Source organism: Hoplias malabaricus, chromosome 15, assembly GCF_029633855.1.
Source record: "Hoplias malabaricus isolate fHopMal1 chromosome 15, fHopMal1.hap1, whole genome shotgun sequence".
Taxonomy (NCBI): domain Eukaryota; kingdom Metazoa; phylum Chordata; class Actinopteri; order Characiformes; family Erythrinidae; genus Hoplias; species Hoplias malabaricus.
In genome coordinates, this window is record NC_089814.1 from 6,071,704 (window position 1) to 6,087,579 (window position 15,876).

General features: G+C 47.6%; 1 protein-coding gene across 2 annotated transcripts in view; it reads right to left on the reverse strand.

Moving 5' to 3' along the window:
- The window catches only part of LOC136668387 (potassium/sodium hyperpolarization-activated cyclic nucleotide-gated channel 1), a 165,625-nt gene extending 150,894 nt beyond the window's left edge, over positions 1-14,731 (reverse strand). For both annotated transcript variants that reach the window (XM_066645879.1, XM_066645880.1), the window contains exon 1: positions 14,328-14,731. In XM_066645879.1, the coding sequence (XP_066501976.1) occupies positions 14,328-14,731 (404 nt within the window). The remainder of the gene's footprint in view (positions 1-14,327) is intronic.
- Between the last annotated feature and the right edge of the window lie 1,145 nt (positions 14,732-15,876).

A 15,876-nucleotide genomic window follows, 5' to 3' on the forward strand; every position in this document is an offset into this window, starting at 1 on the left:
AGAGTGTTGTATGGTGTTATATGATGTAGAGTGTTGTTTGTTGTTATATCGTGTATAGTGTTGTATGGTGTTATATGGTGTAGAGTGTTGTATGGTGTTATATGGTTTATAGTGTTGTATGGTGTTATATGGTGTAGAGTGTTGTATGGTGTTATATGTTGTAGAGTGTTATATGGTTTATAGTGTTGTATGGTGTTATATGGTGTATAGTTTAGTATGGTGTTATATGGTATAGAGTGTTGTATGGTGTTATATGATGTAGAGTGTTGTTTATTGTTATATGGTGTATAGTGTTGTATGTTTTTATATGTTGTATAGTGTTGTATGGTGTTATATGTTGTAGAGTGTTATATGGTGTAGAGCAGGGGTGTCAAACCAGATCCACGGAGGGCCTTGTGGGTGCAGGTTTTCTTTCCAACCACGCAGAAGCCACACCTCATTCCACCTGTTTTTAATCATTGGATCTAATCAATAGATCTTGACTTTCAGTAGTGTGGGGCTTTTGCGTGGTTGAAAAGAACACCTGCACCCACGCGGCCCTCCATGGATTTGGTTTGACACCCCTGGTGTAGAATGTTGTATGGTGTTATATGGTGTAGAGTGTTGTATGGTGTTATATGGTGTATAGTGTTGTATGGTGTTATATAGTGTAGAGTGTTGTATGGTCTTATATGGTGTATGGTGTTATATGATGTAGAGTGTTGAATAGTGCTGTATGTAGCTGCTTTAATTCTATATAGTATTGTACAGTGTTGAATGGTGTTGTTTTGGTTCTGTATAATGCTGAATGGTGCTGTTTAGTATTGTATGATGTATGTTGTTGGGTGGTGTTGGGTGGCCTTCTTGGTTAGAGTTACATGTCGCGTCCAGTGGAGCATGTAAAGGAACATGCAATTAAATATTAGGCCCTAGACACTGTAGCCTTGACCACGCAGTAATTGGCAGGGTGTATTATCAAGGCTGGGATGCTAGCCATGTCTTTGACCATCTGTGCTGTTGAGCCAGAGACCAGCACAGAGGGCACGACCCCCAACCCAGAGTGACAACACATGATCTCAACGACATCTCCATCTCCCTTCCCTCCCCAGACTTTACATGTGACTGTGATTACAGACTGTATCATTCATTAATCAGCATTGCGTTACAGCAGGATGTCATATGCAAATGAGTCTTGTAACCAATCACAGTGGTTTGCACCATGTACTTTAAGCTTCCTGACAAATCAAAGAACATTCCATAAGATTATAACAAGGGGGGCCACTGAAGATAGGCTGTGGAATTCATGTGATGACTGACCGGTATATGCAGATCCACTTTGTCCCAAAGTGGCAATTCCCTGTCTTTTTTTTACATCATGTATGCTGTATCCATAGTTAGATTGCAATATATATATATATATATATATATATATATATATATATATATATATATATATATACAGTTGCTGGTCATAAAATTAGAATATCATGATTCCATATCCTGCATGATCCTGCATGATCAGTAATTACTTTCAAAAAAGTGAAACCTGTATATTATACTCATTAATTACACACAGACTGATATGTTTCAAGTGTTTATTTCTTTTAATTTGATGATTATAACTGACATCTAATGAAAACCCCAAATTCAGTATCTCAAAAAATTTGAATATTGTGAAAAGGTTCAATATTGAAGAATTGAAGACGTCTGGTGCCACACTCTAATCAGCTAATTAACTCAAAACACCTGCAAAGGCCTTTAAATGGTCTCTCAGTCTAGTTCTGTAGGCTGCACAATCATGGGGAAATCTGCTGACTTGACCATTGACACCTTACACAATCAGGGCAAGACACAAAAGGTCATTGTAAAGAGGTTGGCTGTTCAAAGAGCTCTGTGATGTGGTAAAAAAATGTGTACAATCAATAGGGATAACTGCACCCTGGAGAGCACTGTGAAACAAAACCCATTCAAAAATGTGGGGGAGATTCACAAAGACTGGACTGTAGTTGGAGTCAGTGCTTCAAGAACCACCACGCACAGACATATGCAAGACATGGGTTTCAGCTGTCGCATTCCTTGTGTCGAGCCACTCTTGAACAAGAGACAGTGTCAGAAGTGTCTTGCTTCCAAAAAGGACTGGACTACTGTTGACTGGTCCAAAGTTATGTTCTCTGATGAAAGTAAATTTTGCATTTCCTTTGGAAATCAAGGTCCCAGAGCCTGGAGGAAGAGAGGAGAGGCACAGAATCCACATTGTTTGAGATACAGCGTAAAGTTACCACAGTCAGTGATGGTGTTGGTTTTCTGAGGTCCAAGGTCAACGCAGCCGTCTACCAGGACGTTTTAGAGCACTTCATGCTTCCTGCTGCTGACCAACTTTATGGAGATGCAAATTTCATTTTCCAACAGGACTTGGCACCTGCACACAGTGCCAAAACTACCAGTACCTGGTTTAAAGACCAGCATTTCTAAAAATCCTTTTTTTGGTCTTAGGTAATATTCTAATTTTCTGATATACTGAATTTGGGGTTTTCATTAGTTGTCAGTTATAATCATCAAATTAAAAGAAATAAACACTTAAAATATATCAGTCTGTGTCACGCCTTCGTCCTGTCTGTCTGTTGTCCCCGCCATGTGCTTTATTCGCACATGGCTATGTTTTGTTTATATCCTTGTCTCCGCCCTCGTCCCGCCTCCTCGTCCGTGTCATGTGTCAGCCCGTCCTCGTTATCTGTCCAGGTGTGTCTCGTTTATGTCTGTATTTAAGCCCTCTTGTGTCACGTCCTGTTTGTCGTACATTTCTCATTTCACCTTTGTTCAGTCACGTTGGTTCACCTTTCTCATGTCGGTCGTGTTTTCTTGTCTGTCCGTCTGTCTCCTCAGCTTCTCCCCGTCTCTTTTCCTTTATCGTTGTTTTCGCTGTTTGTCCGTCTGTCACGCTTACCCTGTCTAGTTCACCGTGTTTTATTTAGCTTGCTTTGCTCCGTTTGTTTTCGTTCTGTTTTAGTCTCGTTGTGTTGTTACATCCGTTATTAAATATACTGTGTTTTAGCGAGTGCGTCCGCCTCATTCAATCCGCCCCTCGCTCCTGACAGAATGTACGACCCCCAGGACGCAGCTAACACAGCCGAAATATTGGACGAAATCCTTAAACAAGGGGAGAAATTACTGGCCAGAACGGTGGGTGATCAACCCGCTGTTTTACAGTCTGTTATGGGAGTTCCTGCCGAATTCGAAGGCGGTCCCAAGTGTGATGGATTTATTTTGCAGTGCAAACTTTATTTTCAGTTTTTAACCTGTCCTGCTCCTCCTGACCTGATCCAGGTCATGTTCCTTAAATCCCTCCTTAGAGGAGAAGCGTTGAAGTGGGCAGAGGAACTACTAAAAGAAAAAGCCTCAACCCTTACTGTTGACTCATTTTGTGGACTTCTAAAAAGACGATTCTCACAACCAGCTCCCGAGGACGTCTCTGCAGGAACCCCTGCTCCCGAGGACTACCCCCTCAGGTCCGGGGAAATTTTTGGGGGGGGGTTAAGGGCTGGTACTGTTGGCCTCGTCCCTCAAGACAAAGGAAATGAGGCTAACAGGGGCGCCTTCAGAAAGCCCCACAAGTGTGCGCCCACCAGACCTCCTAACCCTTCCACAGCTCCAGTCCTCGAGAGCGCGGCACCTCCAGCCGCGCCTATCTTCGTGAGCGCGGCGCCTCCAGCCGCGCCTGTCTTCGTGAACGCGGGGCCTCCTGCCGCGCCTGTCTTCGTGAGCGCGGCGCGCGCCTCTCCTGCCTCCGAGGACGACGTCGCTGCAGGTTCCCCTGCCTCCGAGGACGACGTCGCTGCAGGTTCCCCTGCCTCCGAGGACGACGTCGCTGCAGGTTCCCCTGCCTCCGAGGACGACGTCGCTGCAGGTTCCCCTGCCTCCGAGGAGGAAGTCGCAGGTTCTCCTGTCCCGTTGACGGCGGCACCCGCCGCTCCAGTCCCCGTGAAGGCGGCACCCGCCGCTCCAGTGTCCGTGAAGGCGGCACCCGCCGCTCCAGTGTCCGTGAAGGCGGCACCCGCCGCTCCAGTGTCCGTGAAGGCGGCACCCGCCGCTCCAGTGTCCGTGAAGGCGGCACCCGCCGCTCCAGTGTCCGTGAAGGCGGCACCCGCCGCTCCAGTGTCCGTGAAGGCGGCACCCGCCGCTCCAGTGTCCGTGAAGGCGGCACCCGCCGCTCCAGTGTCCGTGAAGGCGGCACCCGCCGCTCCAGTGTCCGTGACTGCGGCGGCGCCCGCCGCTCCTGTGTCCGTGACTGCGGCGGCGCCCGCCGCTCCTGTGTCCGTGACTGCGGCGGCGCCCGCCGCTCCTGTGTCCGTGACTGCGGCGGCGCCCGCCGCTCCTGTGTCCGTGACTGCGGCGGCGCCCGCCGCTCCTGTGTCCGTGACTGCGGCGGCGCCCGCCGCTCCTGTGTCCGTGACTGCGGCGGCGCCCGCCGCTCCTGTGTCCGTGACTGCGGCGGCGCCCGCCGCTCCTGTGTCCGTGACTGCGGCGGCGCCCGCCGCTCCTGTGTCCGTGACTGCGGCGGCGCCCGCCGCTCCTGTGTCCGTGACTGCGGCGGCGCCCGCCGCTCCTGTGTCCGTGACTGCGGCGGCGCCCGCCGCTCCTGTGTCCGTGACTGCGGCGGCGCCCGCCGCTCCTGTGTCCGTGACTGCGGCGGCGCCCGCCGCTCCTGTACCCGTGACTGTGGCTACGGCCTCCCCTGTCCATGTCCGTAGGTCGGCCCGAAGGACTTCAGGGCCGATCCCCAGAACTGTGCCCAGGCTGGTTCCTCAGACTGTCCCACAGACATTAGCCAGTCCTGGGCACTCCCCTGTTATTTTGGTTCCCTTGTCTGTCCCTGTCATGATTCCCGTTTCTGTCCTTGTCCCAGTACCCGTGTCAGCCTTTGTCTCTGTCCCTGTACCTGTTACTGTATTCATGTCTGTCCCCGTAAACGTCTTGGTCCCTGTTCCCCTACCAAGTCCAGTCCAGTCTCCTGTCTTGTCTAATGTCCAGTCCCCTGTTAGTCCTGTCCAGTCCCCGTTTCAACCCTCTGTCTTGTCTCATGTCCAGTCCCCTGTCAGCCCTGTCCAGTCTCTGTTTCAACCCTCTGTCTTGTCTCACGTCCAGTTCCCGTATCCGTCCAATGTCCAGTCACCTGTCTTGTCTCCGGTCCAGTTTCCCTTTCAATCCCCTGTCCAGTCTCCAGTCCCGTCTCCGGTTCAGTCTAGTGTCATGTCACCTGTCCTGCCTTCTGTCCAGTCACGTACCCCTGTCCAGTCTAACGTTCCTATCCTGTCCAGTGTCTTGTCACCAGTCTCTGCTCCTGTCCAGTCCCAGCACCAAGTTCTATCATCTGTCCCGTCTTCTGTCATGTCCAATGTAAAAAACCCTGTCAAGTCCCATGTGTCCACTCCTGTCCTGTCCAGTCCGTTCTCGTCTCTTGCTGCCCCCCTTTGTCAGTCTCCTGTCATGTCCCATGTCCCGTCTCGTATATTCGGTCCTGTCGTGTCCCCAGCTCCTGTGTCTGTTCCCGTCCTGTCCTGAGTCCTGTCTTGTTTTCCGTGCCCTCTCCAGTGCCAGCTCCTGGGGGGTTTAGGAGTACGCGCCCGGGAGTTGCGCGTTCTTGGGGGGGGCATCTGTCACGCCTTCGTCCTGTCTGTCTGTTGTCCCCGCCATGTGCTTTATTCGCACATGGCTATGTTTTGTTTATATCCTTGTCTCCGCCCTCGTCCCGCCTCCTCGTCCGTGTCATGTGTCAGCCCGTCCTCGTTATCTGTCCAGGTGTGTCTCGTTTATGTCTGTATTTAAGCCCTCTTGTGTCACGTCCTGTTTGTCGTACATTTCTCATTTCACCTTTGTTCAGTCACGTTGGTTCACCTTTCTCATGTCGGTCGTGTTTTCTTGTCTGTCCGTCTGTCTCCTCAGCTTCTCCCCGTCTCTTTTCCTTTATCGTTGTTTTCGCTGTTTGTCCGTCTGTCACGCTTACCCTGTCTAGTTCACCGTGTTTTATTTAGCTTGCTTTGCTCCGTTTGTTTTCGTTCTGTTTTAGTCTCGTTGTGTTGTTACATCCGTTATTAAATATACTGTGTTTTAGCGAGTGCGTCCGCCTCATTCAATCCGCCCCTCGCTCCTGACAGTCTGTGTGTAATGAATGAGTATAATATACACGTTTCACTTTTTGAATGGAATTACTGAAATAAATCTTCTTCATGATATACTAATTTTATGACCAGCACCATAAAATAAATAAATATATAAATTTATTTATTTATTTATTTATTTTATGTTTTCCAAAATATGGGCCCTTAAAATTCTTCAATAATTTGTGTCACCTTGAAGCAATCCAGAGTTTAGATGTTGTTCTGTCTGTGCCACTGTGTGTTTTGCTGTGTGCTGTATCTTTGCATTGCTGAATATAGGCCATTGTTCTGCACTGCAGGTGGAAAAAAACAGTGCTAGACTAATTAAAATGCACCAGAGGGCATCATTTTGGAAAAAGTGTGGCTCACTCAACAAGGACCTTCATCAGACTTTGGGATGTTGTCTCAGAAACACTGTGTGGGGAGAAAAAAGGAAAAGATTGAGTGAAAAGCATCAATAATGCAGGGCAAAGTTGCAGGGGACCTAAAAATAGAAGTTAAGCTCAGACTAGATATCGGCTGTTGTTTAGAGTTTGAAGAAAATCCTGTAGGTTTTTTGTTTTGCCTTTTCACACACAACCCATGTGATTAATGCATAAGCCACAGAGTCAGTCTGAGCTCATCTTTTACCTGCTGGATCCAGACCAAGTCAAAGTCACCTCAAAATGCCAAGGCCACACAGGATTCCACACTGGGTAAATAATGGTACGCCAGAATTCCTCAACAGCAGCTTTCCTTTCCCTCTTTAATGGGATTCAATGGAAAAAGCCTTTTTTTGTGTGTTGAGACAAAGCCTCACAAGCAGCCGGAAACATGAGTGGGGGACAATACAGGGGAGAAACACAGCATGCATATGACAGACTTTCAAATTAGACAAAAGCCCACAGACAGGTCCAGATCTAGTCGAGCATGAGTCCTTTCTGAAAATGAATAATGATGAATAATGAATACTACTAACCATTCATCAATCTTTAAAGGGCCTGTGTATTAAGGGATTGTGGGATATCGAGTGTCTTCTGATGCTTCAAAACACACACAAAGGGCGTGTGGATGGCCTTGTCATTCACTACTTGTCGCCGGTTGTTTTTTACGTCATCTTTAATTCAGGACGACCGGTCAGGAGAATACAAATAAGGACGTTAACGATGGTGCTTACAAACAAAACGCTGACACAGCAGTTTTGGAGCAAGGGGCGGGGGGCAATGAAGGACAGAGAAAGAAGCAAGTGAAAGAGGAGATGAGCAAAAGTATAAGGTAATGATTCTGAAAGACAAAACCGATCACCATACTTAGCTTTTCAATGGTTTACAAAAAGAATGGATAGAATACGCTAGCAGGGGGCGTGTCACAGTCACACTGCTCCAGGGACCTGGAGGTTGTGGGTTCGAGTCCCGCTCCGGGTGACTGTCTGTGAGGAGTGTGGTGTGTTCTCTCTGTGTCTGCGTGGGTTTCCTCCGGGTGACTGTCTGTGAGGAGTGTGGTGTGTTCTCCCTGTGTCTGTGTGGGTTTCCTCCCATGGTCCAAAAATACACGTTGGTAGGTGGATTGGCGACTCAAAAGTGTCCGTAGATGTGAATGTGTGTCGTCCCTGTAAAGGACTGGCGCCCCTTCCAGGGTGTGTTCCCGCCTTGCACCCAGTGATTCCGGGTAGGCTCTGGACTACTACTAATCTGTTAAATTGCTGGGGCCATTTTGGTGAAACTTCAATGATTCTTAGGCAAGTGTTTATGTTGGTTTACTACCTAGAGATTTGAGATTTTAAAGAACAGTGTGTGAACCCAACATGCTCTCTGTTATGGTCAAACTGGAAGTCCTGATTAATAATGCATATGAAAAGCTGCTTTAAAAATGGAGACAATGGAGGACTTCAGCTCTCACTGAGGAGGCCAAGCTGAAGCCTGAGGTGAAGCTGAAATTTGTCACTGAGAGAAAGGCAATTGGCCTTAATCGACAAACTTTTTATAAATTTAAGAAGTTGGGTAAGAAAGGTTAATGTTGCAAACGGATATTGAAAGTGAGTAACTCTCACTTCTCTTTGTATCTTCCACTCACTGTTAGCCACATTAGCTTATCTATTGAACTACTCTAAGTTATGCTAACAGTGGAGCATACTGGATCCATAGCGAATCATGGTGTTGTTCCTCACGGCGCTGGTACGTTTTTAGAAAAATTGCATATGGGATGTACTTTTAGTGTCAGTCCCTCGGCCATCAGGACACGGAGAGGAGATGAGATGGATTAGAGCGAGACTGAATGAGCTTAACATGAGACTAAACACAGTGATGTAAGAGAGCTGACCTTTCTGTCTTTAGGACAATCCTGCTTAACCTCCATTCATCTCTCAGACAAATGACATCCCACTGAGTTACATCCCCAGTGTCTTAGCAGAAACTATTTTAATTGCACCAACACAACATTGGGTTTGCCTAACAATTTCTAAAAGCTTTAGATTTGTAGAGTTATGCCACAATATTTCCATTGAAATATAACATATTCACTCCGGGAGCTCCAGTTTCCTCCAACGTTCCAAAAACACATGTTGGTAGTTGGATTGGCGACTCAAAAGTGCAGATTGGTGTGAATGTGTCGCCCTGTGAAGGACTGGCGCCCCCTCCAGGGTGTATTCCTGCCTTGCGCCCAATGATTCCAGGTAGGCTCTGGACCCACCGTGACCCTGAACTGGATAAGCGCTTACAGATAATGAATGAATGAATGAACTGTGATATAAAACGTGGCCATATTGTGCATCTCTAGAATTATAACCCAAACACATACAGAGAATAAAGAAATCTACATTAGAAGGTAAGAATATCTCTAAAAGCAGCTCCTCACATCCACTGCTCAAATGGCCTCTTTATTGGCTGTTGAGCCTGTTTGGACAAACTTTTGCTTTAAAAGACCACTCCACATATCTTCAACCTGATCTGTCGTGAATGGCTGAACATGTAAGGGTTAATAGAAGGTGACTGGCTGATGTAGTCTTGGTGTTTAGCCAATGCTCAGCTGCTGTCAGTGTCCACTTAGAAGAACGGCTGCCTTTAGTAAAACCTTTACATCAGCTCTGCCGGGGGCTCTCAGGTGACGGTTTCGACCCAGCTTTCAACACATGATTTCCCCCTTTCATCCTTTCATCACACCCACGAATCAGTTTTACATTGACAGAGAGAGAGAGAGAGAGAGAGAGAGAGAGAGAGAGAGAGAGAGAGAGAGAGAAGGGGAGCTGGGAGAGAGCAAGTCAAAGAAAGAGAAAAGACAGACAAAGAGAGTGTGAGAGAGAGACAGAGATAGAGGGAGAGAAACATGGACAGGGATGGACAATCAATGGCATTGCGAGCCAAAACTTTGTGTGGGTATTCTACACCGATGCTGGATGCCACAGGGCTGTACCTACTATTCACCGCCCCCTCCTCAAGCCCTTAAGTTCTGTTAAAAGGGTAATGAAAATGAAGTGCCACAAATACCCACAGTGAATGAAAACACAACATGAAAGCAGGTTTCTATGGAACTGATATGAGCAAAGTGTGCACAACTGAATGTCAACATCTACAACAGGTTCACCTCAGAGGGGACTTATTCTTCATGCATTGGTTAAAACACCACAAAGAACAAACACCACAGCAGTGTTCTCCCCCGTGTAAACAGCCCTGGTCAGAATGACCAGTTTCGGCGCCTTTTCCAATAAATGAGAATGAGCCACAGCTAGGGCTGGGCAATTAATCCAAAACTAATTGAAATCAACATTCAGAACTTCTAATCGACATAATCTTGTCTATATCGATTATATCAATTATTTTTATTCTGTTATGTCCCCACTGTGAGTACTGTCCCTTTAAAACTGCCACATGGAAGCAACCTAAACGCAGAGGCCGACCAAGTGACTCAAGCAGCTTGTAACAAAGAAAAAACACAGCGTCTGTGGTTTGGATGTGCTGTGTTTTGAATATAATTAAGACGAAACTGAACAAAAAGAAGAACAAAGCACAATCACACACTGAATATAAACAGTGCTCAGAAAACAAGAGAGGAACAAGCTCCCAGCGACATTAGAAAAAATATCCAAGCTTTAACACTGGAGCGTATTTACAGCACAGGCCTCAACACTGAACTGTGAGGTCACAAATCCAACAACAAAATAATCGTTCACTAATCGTAATCGTGGTAAAATGTACAGTTAATCGTGATATTGATTTGTGCTCATATCGCCTAGGACCAGCCACAGCTCAGTTCAGTGCAAGGTGAAAGAAGCAGAAGCTTGAGTTTTTATCCATTTTTACTCTGTCTTCTTCTCTTTTCTCATTTTCTCAATATTTAATCAATACTCTTATTTCTCTGGCTTGTTGTGTTTGTTTTGCTGTGTTTAAAATCATCCCTGTGCTCTGTCCAGTGCTGTGATTGGAGAGGCAAGACAATACTAAAATCCTTGTCCTTTACACAAGAAAGCAGCACAATAAAAAACGGCCATGTTTTTTTTACATGAAAAAAACTGACCAGGGCTAATGCTTATGTCAATAGAACAAGTGACTATTTTTTTCATAATATGTTCATTTTAAAGCAGTTAAACTCAGTAATGATGGGGGAGGGGGGTTCCCCCCAGTTCTGCTCAGTCCTGAACCAGTATGACTGCCTTTCTTATTCATTCAAATCCGTTGGGATGGAAAACATCAGCAGGATTTGTGCATTTTGCATTTAATGAAAAACTCATGCAATGTTTTTTCATCTGCTCTCCAACACCAGCTCATTGTTATCTGAAGCACTAGCTGTTTTTTATTCTCCTGATCAATAACAAAATCAATTGAGTTTGTCCTTGTTGTCTCTTCCGCTTAGAGCTGGGTAATATTGATCCAATTTAGCATCATGATATTTTCCAGATGATGGTCAAGTGTGCATGAAAGGACTCATATCCTAAGACAAGGATCCAGACATTCGAATCAAGGCAATAAGGCCAACACTTACATTGTGCAGCACTCACTGTTACTCTCCCCCGGACGATGTGTGATTACAGCAGAGGGGGGACAGACCCAGAAATGATGTTGAGCTCAGAAAGCTTTGGCCAAATAATACTCTTTTAAACTCTATTAATCAATCTGAAGCAGATGGAGTACAGTGTGATATTGATAAAACTGTAAGCCCAAATTGGTGTAGCAACAAAACTGAGACACAGCCATAACCTGTAAATCAGCCAACACTCCACCGTCAGAAAAAGGTACGTATTGGTTCAACAAATCATTCAACAAACACTAAAAAAAATGAAATCTCAAAGGTACAGAAATGTTCAGAAGGTCCAGGCTTACATTCACTTCTCCAGGGAAAAATACAATTAAATTAAATGACTGGTAAATATTCAGTACCTTCAGTTATGGAACATAATGGTAGCATTTATTAAATTAATTGTAGGTTCCACTCGTACCAGCAACACACACTAACACACCACCACTGCAGTGCTGAGAATAATCCAGCGCCCAAATTACACCTGCTCTCTGATGGCCCTGATCTTTGAAGAACAAAGTGCTCTTGTATGGTCAGCGGATACAAGGAGGTGGTCATAATGTTATGGTTGATCGGTGTATGTACACAGTACAAATGCAATGAAATATGACACTGGGATTGTTCCCTCAATAAAAGAGTGTCCCTGAGGGTACGGCCTCAGAGACGCATCTCTAATATCCTTCCAGAGTGTGTACTGCACCTCTCCATGTTCAGCCTAGCAACAGCAAACTGTCTTCACCACTGTCTTCTGCAGACGCAGCGCTCTAGGATTTCAACTCTGCCCCTGTCCGTGGTGCTGAAAGCGTTTCCCCTGGCTTTGCAAAGGCTCTGCTCCTACTGCCCACTCTTCCTGTCCTGCTCTAGACCCTTCTGGTGTTAATCCTGTTCTGACACATCCCTTTTAACGTTGCGAAGGGTTTTAGAGGAGGCCGAAGGGTGTGTCACCACAATAATACGAAATTGTGCTGGACTTGGTTAACAGTAAAAGATGCAGTGTTTAAAAACATCGCACTGGAAATGTGTAGTGTTTTCACACAATTGCAAAATGGGGTGGTGGAGGGAGGAGGAGGAGAGGGGGGGGCATGGCCTAATGGCCTAAGGTCACCATTTTTATCCCCTAGATCAGCAGGAAAATTTGGGGGTGGGGCGAGGGAAGGAACAGTCTTCTTCCTCAGCATCCACAGCTGAGGCACCTTTGAGAAAAGCACATAACTCCCAACTGCTCCAAAGGCACTGGGATGGATGTCTGAAGCTCTGGGTTTGTGCATGTTCACTGCCCCTAGCGCACTAGTGTGTGTGTGTGTGTGTGTGTGTGTGTGTGTGTGTAAAATAAATATGGAGGCACATTTTTTTTTTACATTGTGCAATGGCAATAAAAAGCACATTTACGTTATGTATTATATATTTCAACGTAGCACTCATCAGTATTCCGAGAAGATTCCCAGGAAGCCTTTGGGAAATGTGAGTCAGTAAATCGTGAGGTGTAGAATGATCTTCCGGAGATGACAGGAGCCGAACTAAGACACTGCATTTTCATGCAGCTCAATCCCTCTAACATTGCAGCAGTGCAGCCTTGTGATGTCAGCGGTCATTATTCCCTGCAGCAAGCTTTTAACCCTTTCATTCTCAAAGCATCAGTGTCAAATCCGTGAGGGAACAGAGGGGAACACAAGTGCACAGTCCCCGCCCCCTTCCCTTTCACCTGATAATGTGATTAGTGTTAAACCACACGCTCACAGCCTGCTGTCAGTGCTGCCTGACAGGACACACACACACACACACACACACACTGCCTGAGAGGACTGACACACACCCACAATCTCCTCATGCTTTCAGTATAAATACATATATAACATTTGGCCATATATTTAAAACTACCTCAGCTCCTCTGACCACACAGGAGCACTTTGTAGTTCTACAATTACAGACTGTAGTCCATCTGTTACTCTGCATACTTCTTCAGGACCACCACAGAGCAGGTATGATTTGAGAGGTGGAGCATTCTCAGCGCTGCAGTGACACTGACATGGGGATGTTGGTGTGTTAGTGTGTGTTGCGCTGGTTCGAATGGATCAGACACAGCAGTGCTGTTCGAGATTCCACCAACCAAAAGCGTCCTGCGTCCACTGATGTCAGACTAGAGGACGACCCACACAAACTTTGTTGGTGTGTCTGATCCACACCACCGCCATGAGTCACTGCAGGGCTTCACTCAAATAATACCTGCTCTGGGGTGGTCCTGATATTCGAAAACAGGGTGAAAGGTGGGTATGCAGAGCAACCTATGGCCTACAGTCTGTGATTGTAGTGGACAATGGGTGTAGAAACAAGGATGTGTCTGTAATGTTCTGGCTGGTGTGTGGACATGGAGACATCACCTGCACGTCTTCCATCAATACTGGCGTAGAAATAGGAGGGGGGGTGGGGGTTTCCTTGGACCCCCCCCCCCCCCTCCACACCACATACACACACACCCTCCCCTTTTTCATTGCCGTCGCAGTGTGTGCATGCGAGCGCGCGTGTGTTTTGCTGCAGCTCCCGCACCGCACGTGCCGAACCGAGTCTGCGACACACCGCTGTGTTCACGCGCGGCAAGGGCACCGAGCTCTGCCTCAGAACACGACCGCAATGTCACAACGCGCGCAGGGAAGGAGCGAGCGCGCGTGCGCCGGTGCGCTGATGGCGAGCACACACACACACACTTTGCAGAAAGACTCGGTGCTGCATAGAGGAGTGTTCTCCGGGCTGTAAGAGCTGTGGAACCCCTTTTAGGTGCCACGAAAGGGCATCCGTTCTAGAGGAGAACCGGTTAACATGCAGAGAACCGCGGTTCTGCACGGAACCACATCCTGTTTGGGGGGGAGGGGGGGTGCTGTGCGTAAGTTTTCTTGTGTGTGTGTGTGTGTGTGTGTGTGTGAGAGAGAGAGAGAGAGAGAGAGAGAGAGAGAGAGTACAGAGAAAGAGATAGGGAGAGTAAGAGAGAGTGTGTAAAAGAAATAGTACAGAGAGAGAGAGAGAGAGAGAGAGAGTGGTGGCGCGCGTTGTGCGGTCCTACACTGCTCGCTCGTGCTGGCTCGTGCGTGCATGACAACCATAATAAAGACAGAGAGGACAGGGGACGCCGCTTCCTCGGCTCCCGCGCGCGCCGCCAGAGCTGTAAACAAAAGCACAAACATAAAGCAACAAACAAGCAACGCGCAGGCGCACCTGAAGTCGCTGTACGGGTGTATGATCCAGTATCCCGCGGTCTGCACGCGCTCCTGCTCCTTCTCCACCGCCTTCTGGCTGCCGAACATGCGCAGCGAGAACTTGTTGACTCCGGGCTGCAGCATGGCTCCGATCTGCCGCTGCATGAAGCCGTGCGCCCGGCCCGCGGCGTCCGCGTCCTCCAGCCCCAGCACGCTCTCCTCGCGGTCCGGCTTCAGCGCCACGGAGTTGCCGTGCTCCTTGCTCGCGCTGTTCGCCCCTGCGCTTCCACCACCTCCACCTCCTCCTCCTCCGCCGCCGCCGCTGTTCTTCGGCTGCTGAAACACGCTGTTCCGCCCGTCCGCCTCCATCTTCTCGTCCTTGCTGCTGGAGAAAGAGTTGGACTTCATCATGTCCTCCTCCATGCGCGCGGGAGCTCTGCGGTGCGGACACGAAGGCCAAGCAGCAGCGCGCTCGCGGCGTCGGTGGCGTCCATGCGCTGCAGCTGACGCTGAGGCTGAGGCTCGAGCTCGAGCTGCTGCTGCTGCTGCTACTATACTATACCGCAGAGCACTGATCGCGCGCGCGCACTCTCTCTCTCTCTCTCTCTCTCTCTCTCTCTCTCTCTCTCTCTCACACACACACACACACACACACACACTGCTGCTCAGGAAGACTAGAGGAGAGAGGACAAGACCATTAGCGCCCCCTAGCGCAGACATTTATCACCAAGCGAACTTAGTCCTCTCTCTCGCATTCTCAATTTTGTCTCTCCGTGTCTTTCTCTCCCGTCTCTCTCTCTCTCTCTCTCTCTCTCTCTCTCTCTCTCTCTCTCTCTGACTGTGTCCCAGTCGTTGGTCCTGCAAAGTCCTAAACATGTGGACAACTTGTTATTCACCATTTCATCTGAAATGTAGGGTCTACTTCCCACGCTCCTGCTGCGTAGATGCTTCTATTCATCTGTCAAAGCTTTAGACAGAATGTTAGAACATCACTGTGAGGATTTGATGGAAATGAGGCACAAGAACTTTGGTGAAGTCAGGGCTGTCTCCTATCCTCTCCTATCGGTCCTCTCCTCTCCTATTAGTTCTGCCTCAAAGGCAGCTGCCTTCAAACCATTTGTTTTCAATGTACACTAATGGAACTGTATCTCATCCCAAGCAGTTATTTGACTATTTCTATTGGTCCATTCTTTGTGGAATTTTTAAGGGTTTTCATGTTTTTTTTTATTCCATTTCCGATTGTGTGACAGCTCCCAGAAAGCAGTTGGAAAAGTCTTTTATTTTGGTGGGGAATTGATTAGTGCAGGAGGTTGTGTCCGGCCGGTGGAGCTGCTGACCACATGCCACTGAGACACAGTGGGCAGCTGAGTGCCAGCAGTGTGCACAAAAGTGGGCTTCAATGGCAAAGATTACATACTGATGAAATCCACTCCAGTCCACCTGCTCCCCACAGCTAAACTTGTGTGTGTGTGTGTGTGTTTGTGTGTTTTCGAGCTTGCTTGTGTATAATCTATGAATGCCCAAGTGCTGTAGCAAATCATGATCTTTGTATTTTGTTGGTTCTAATC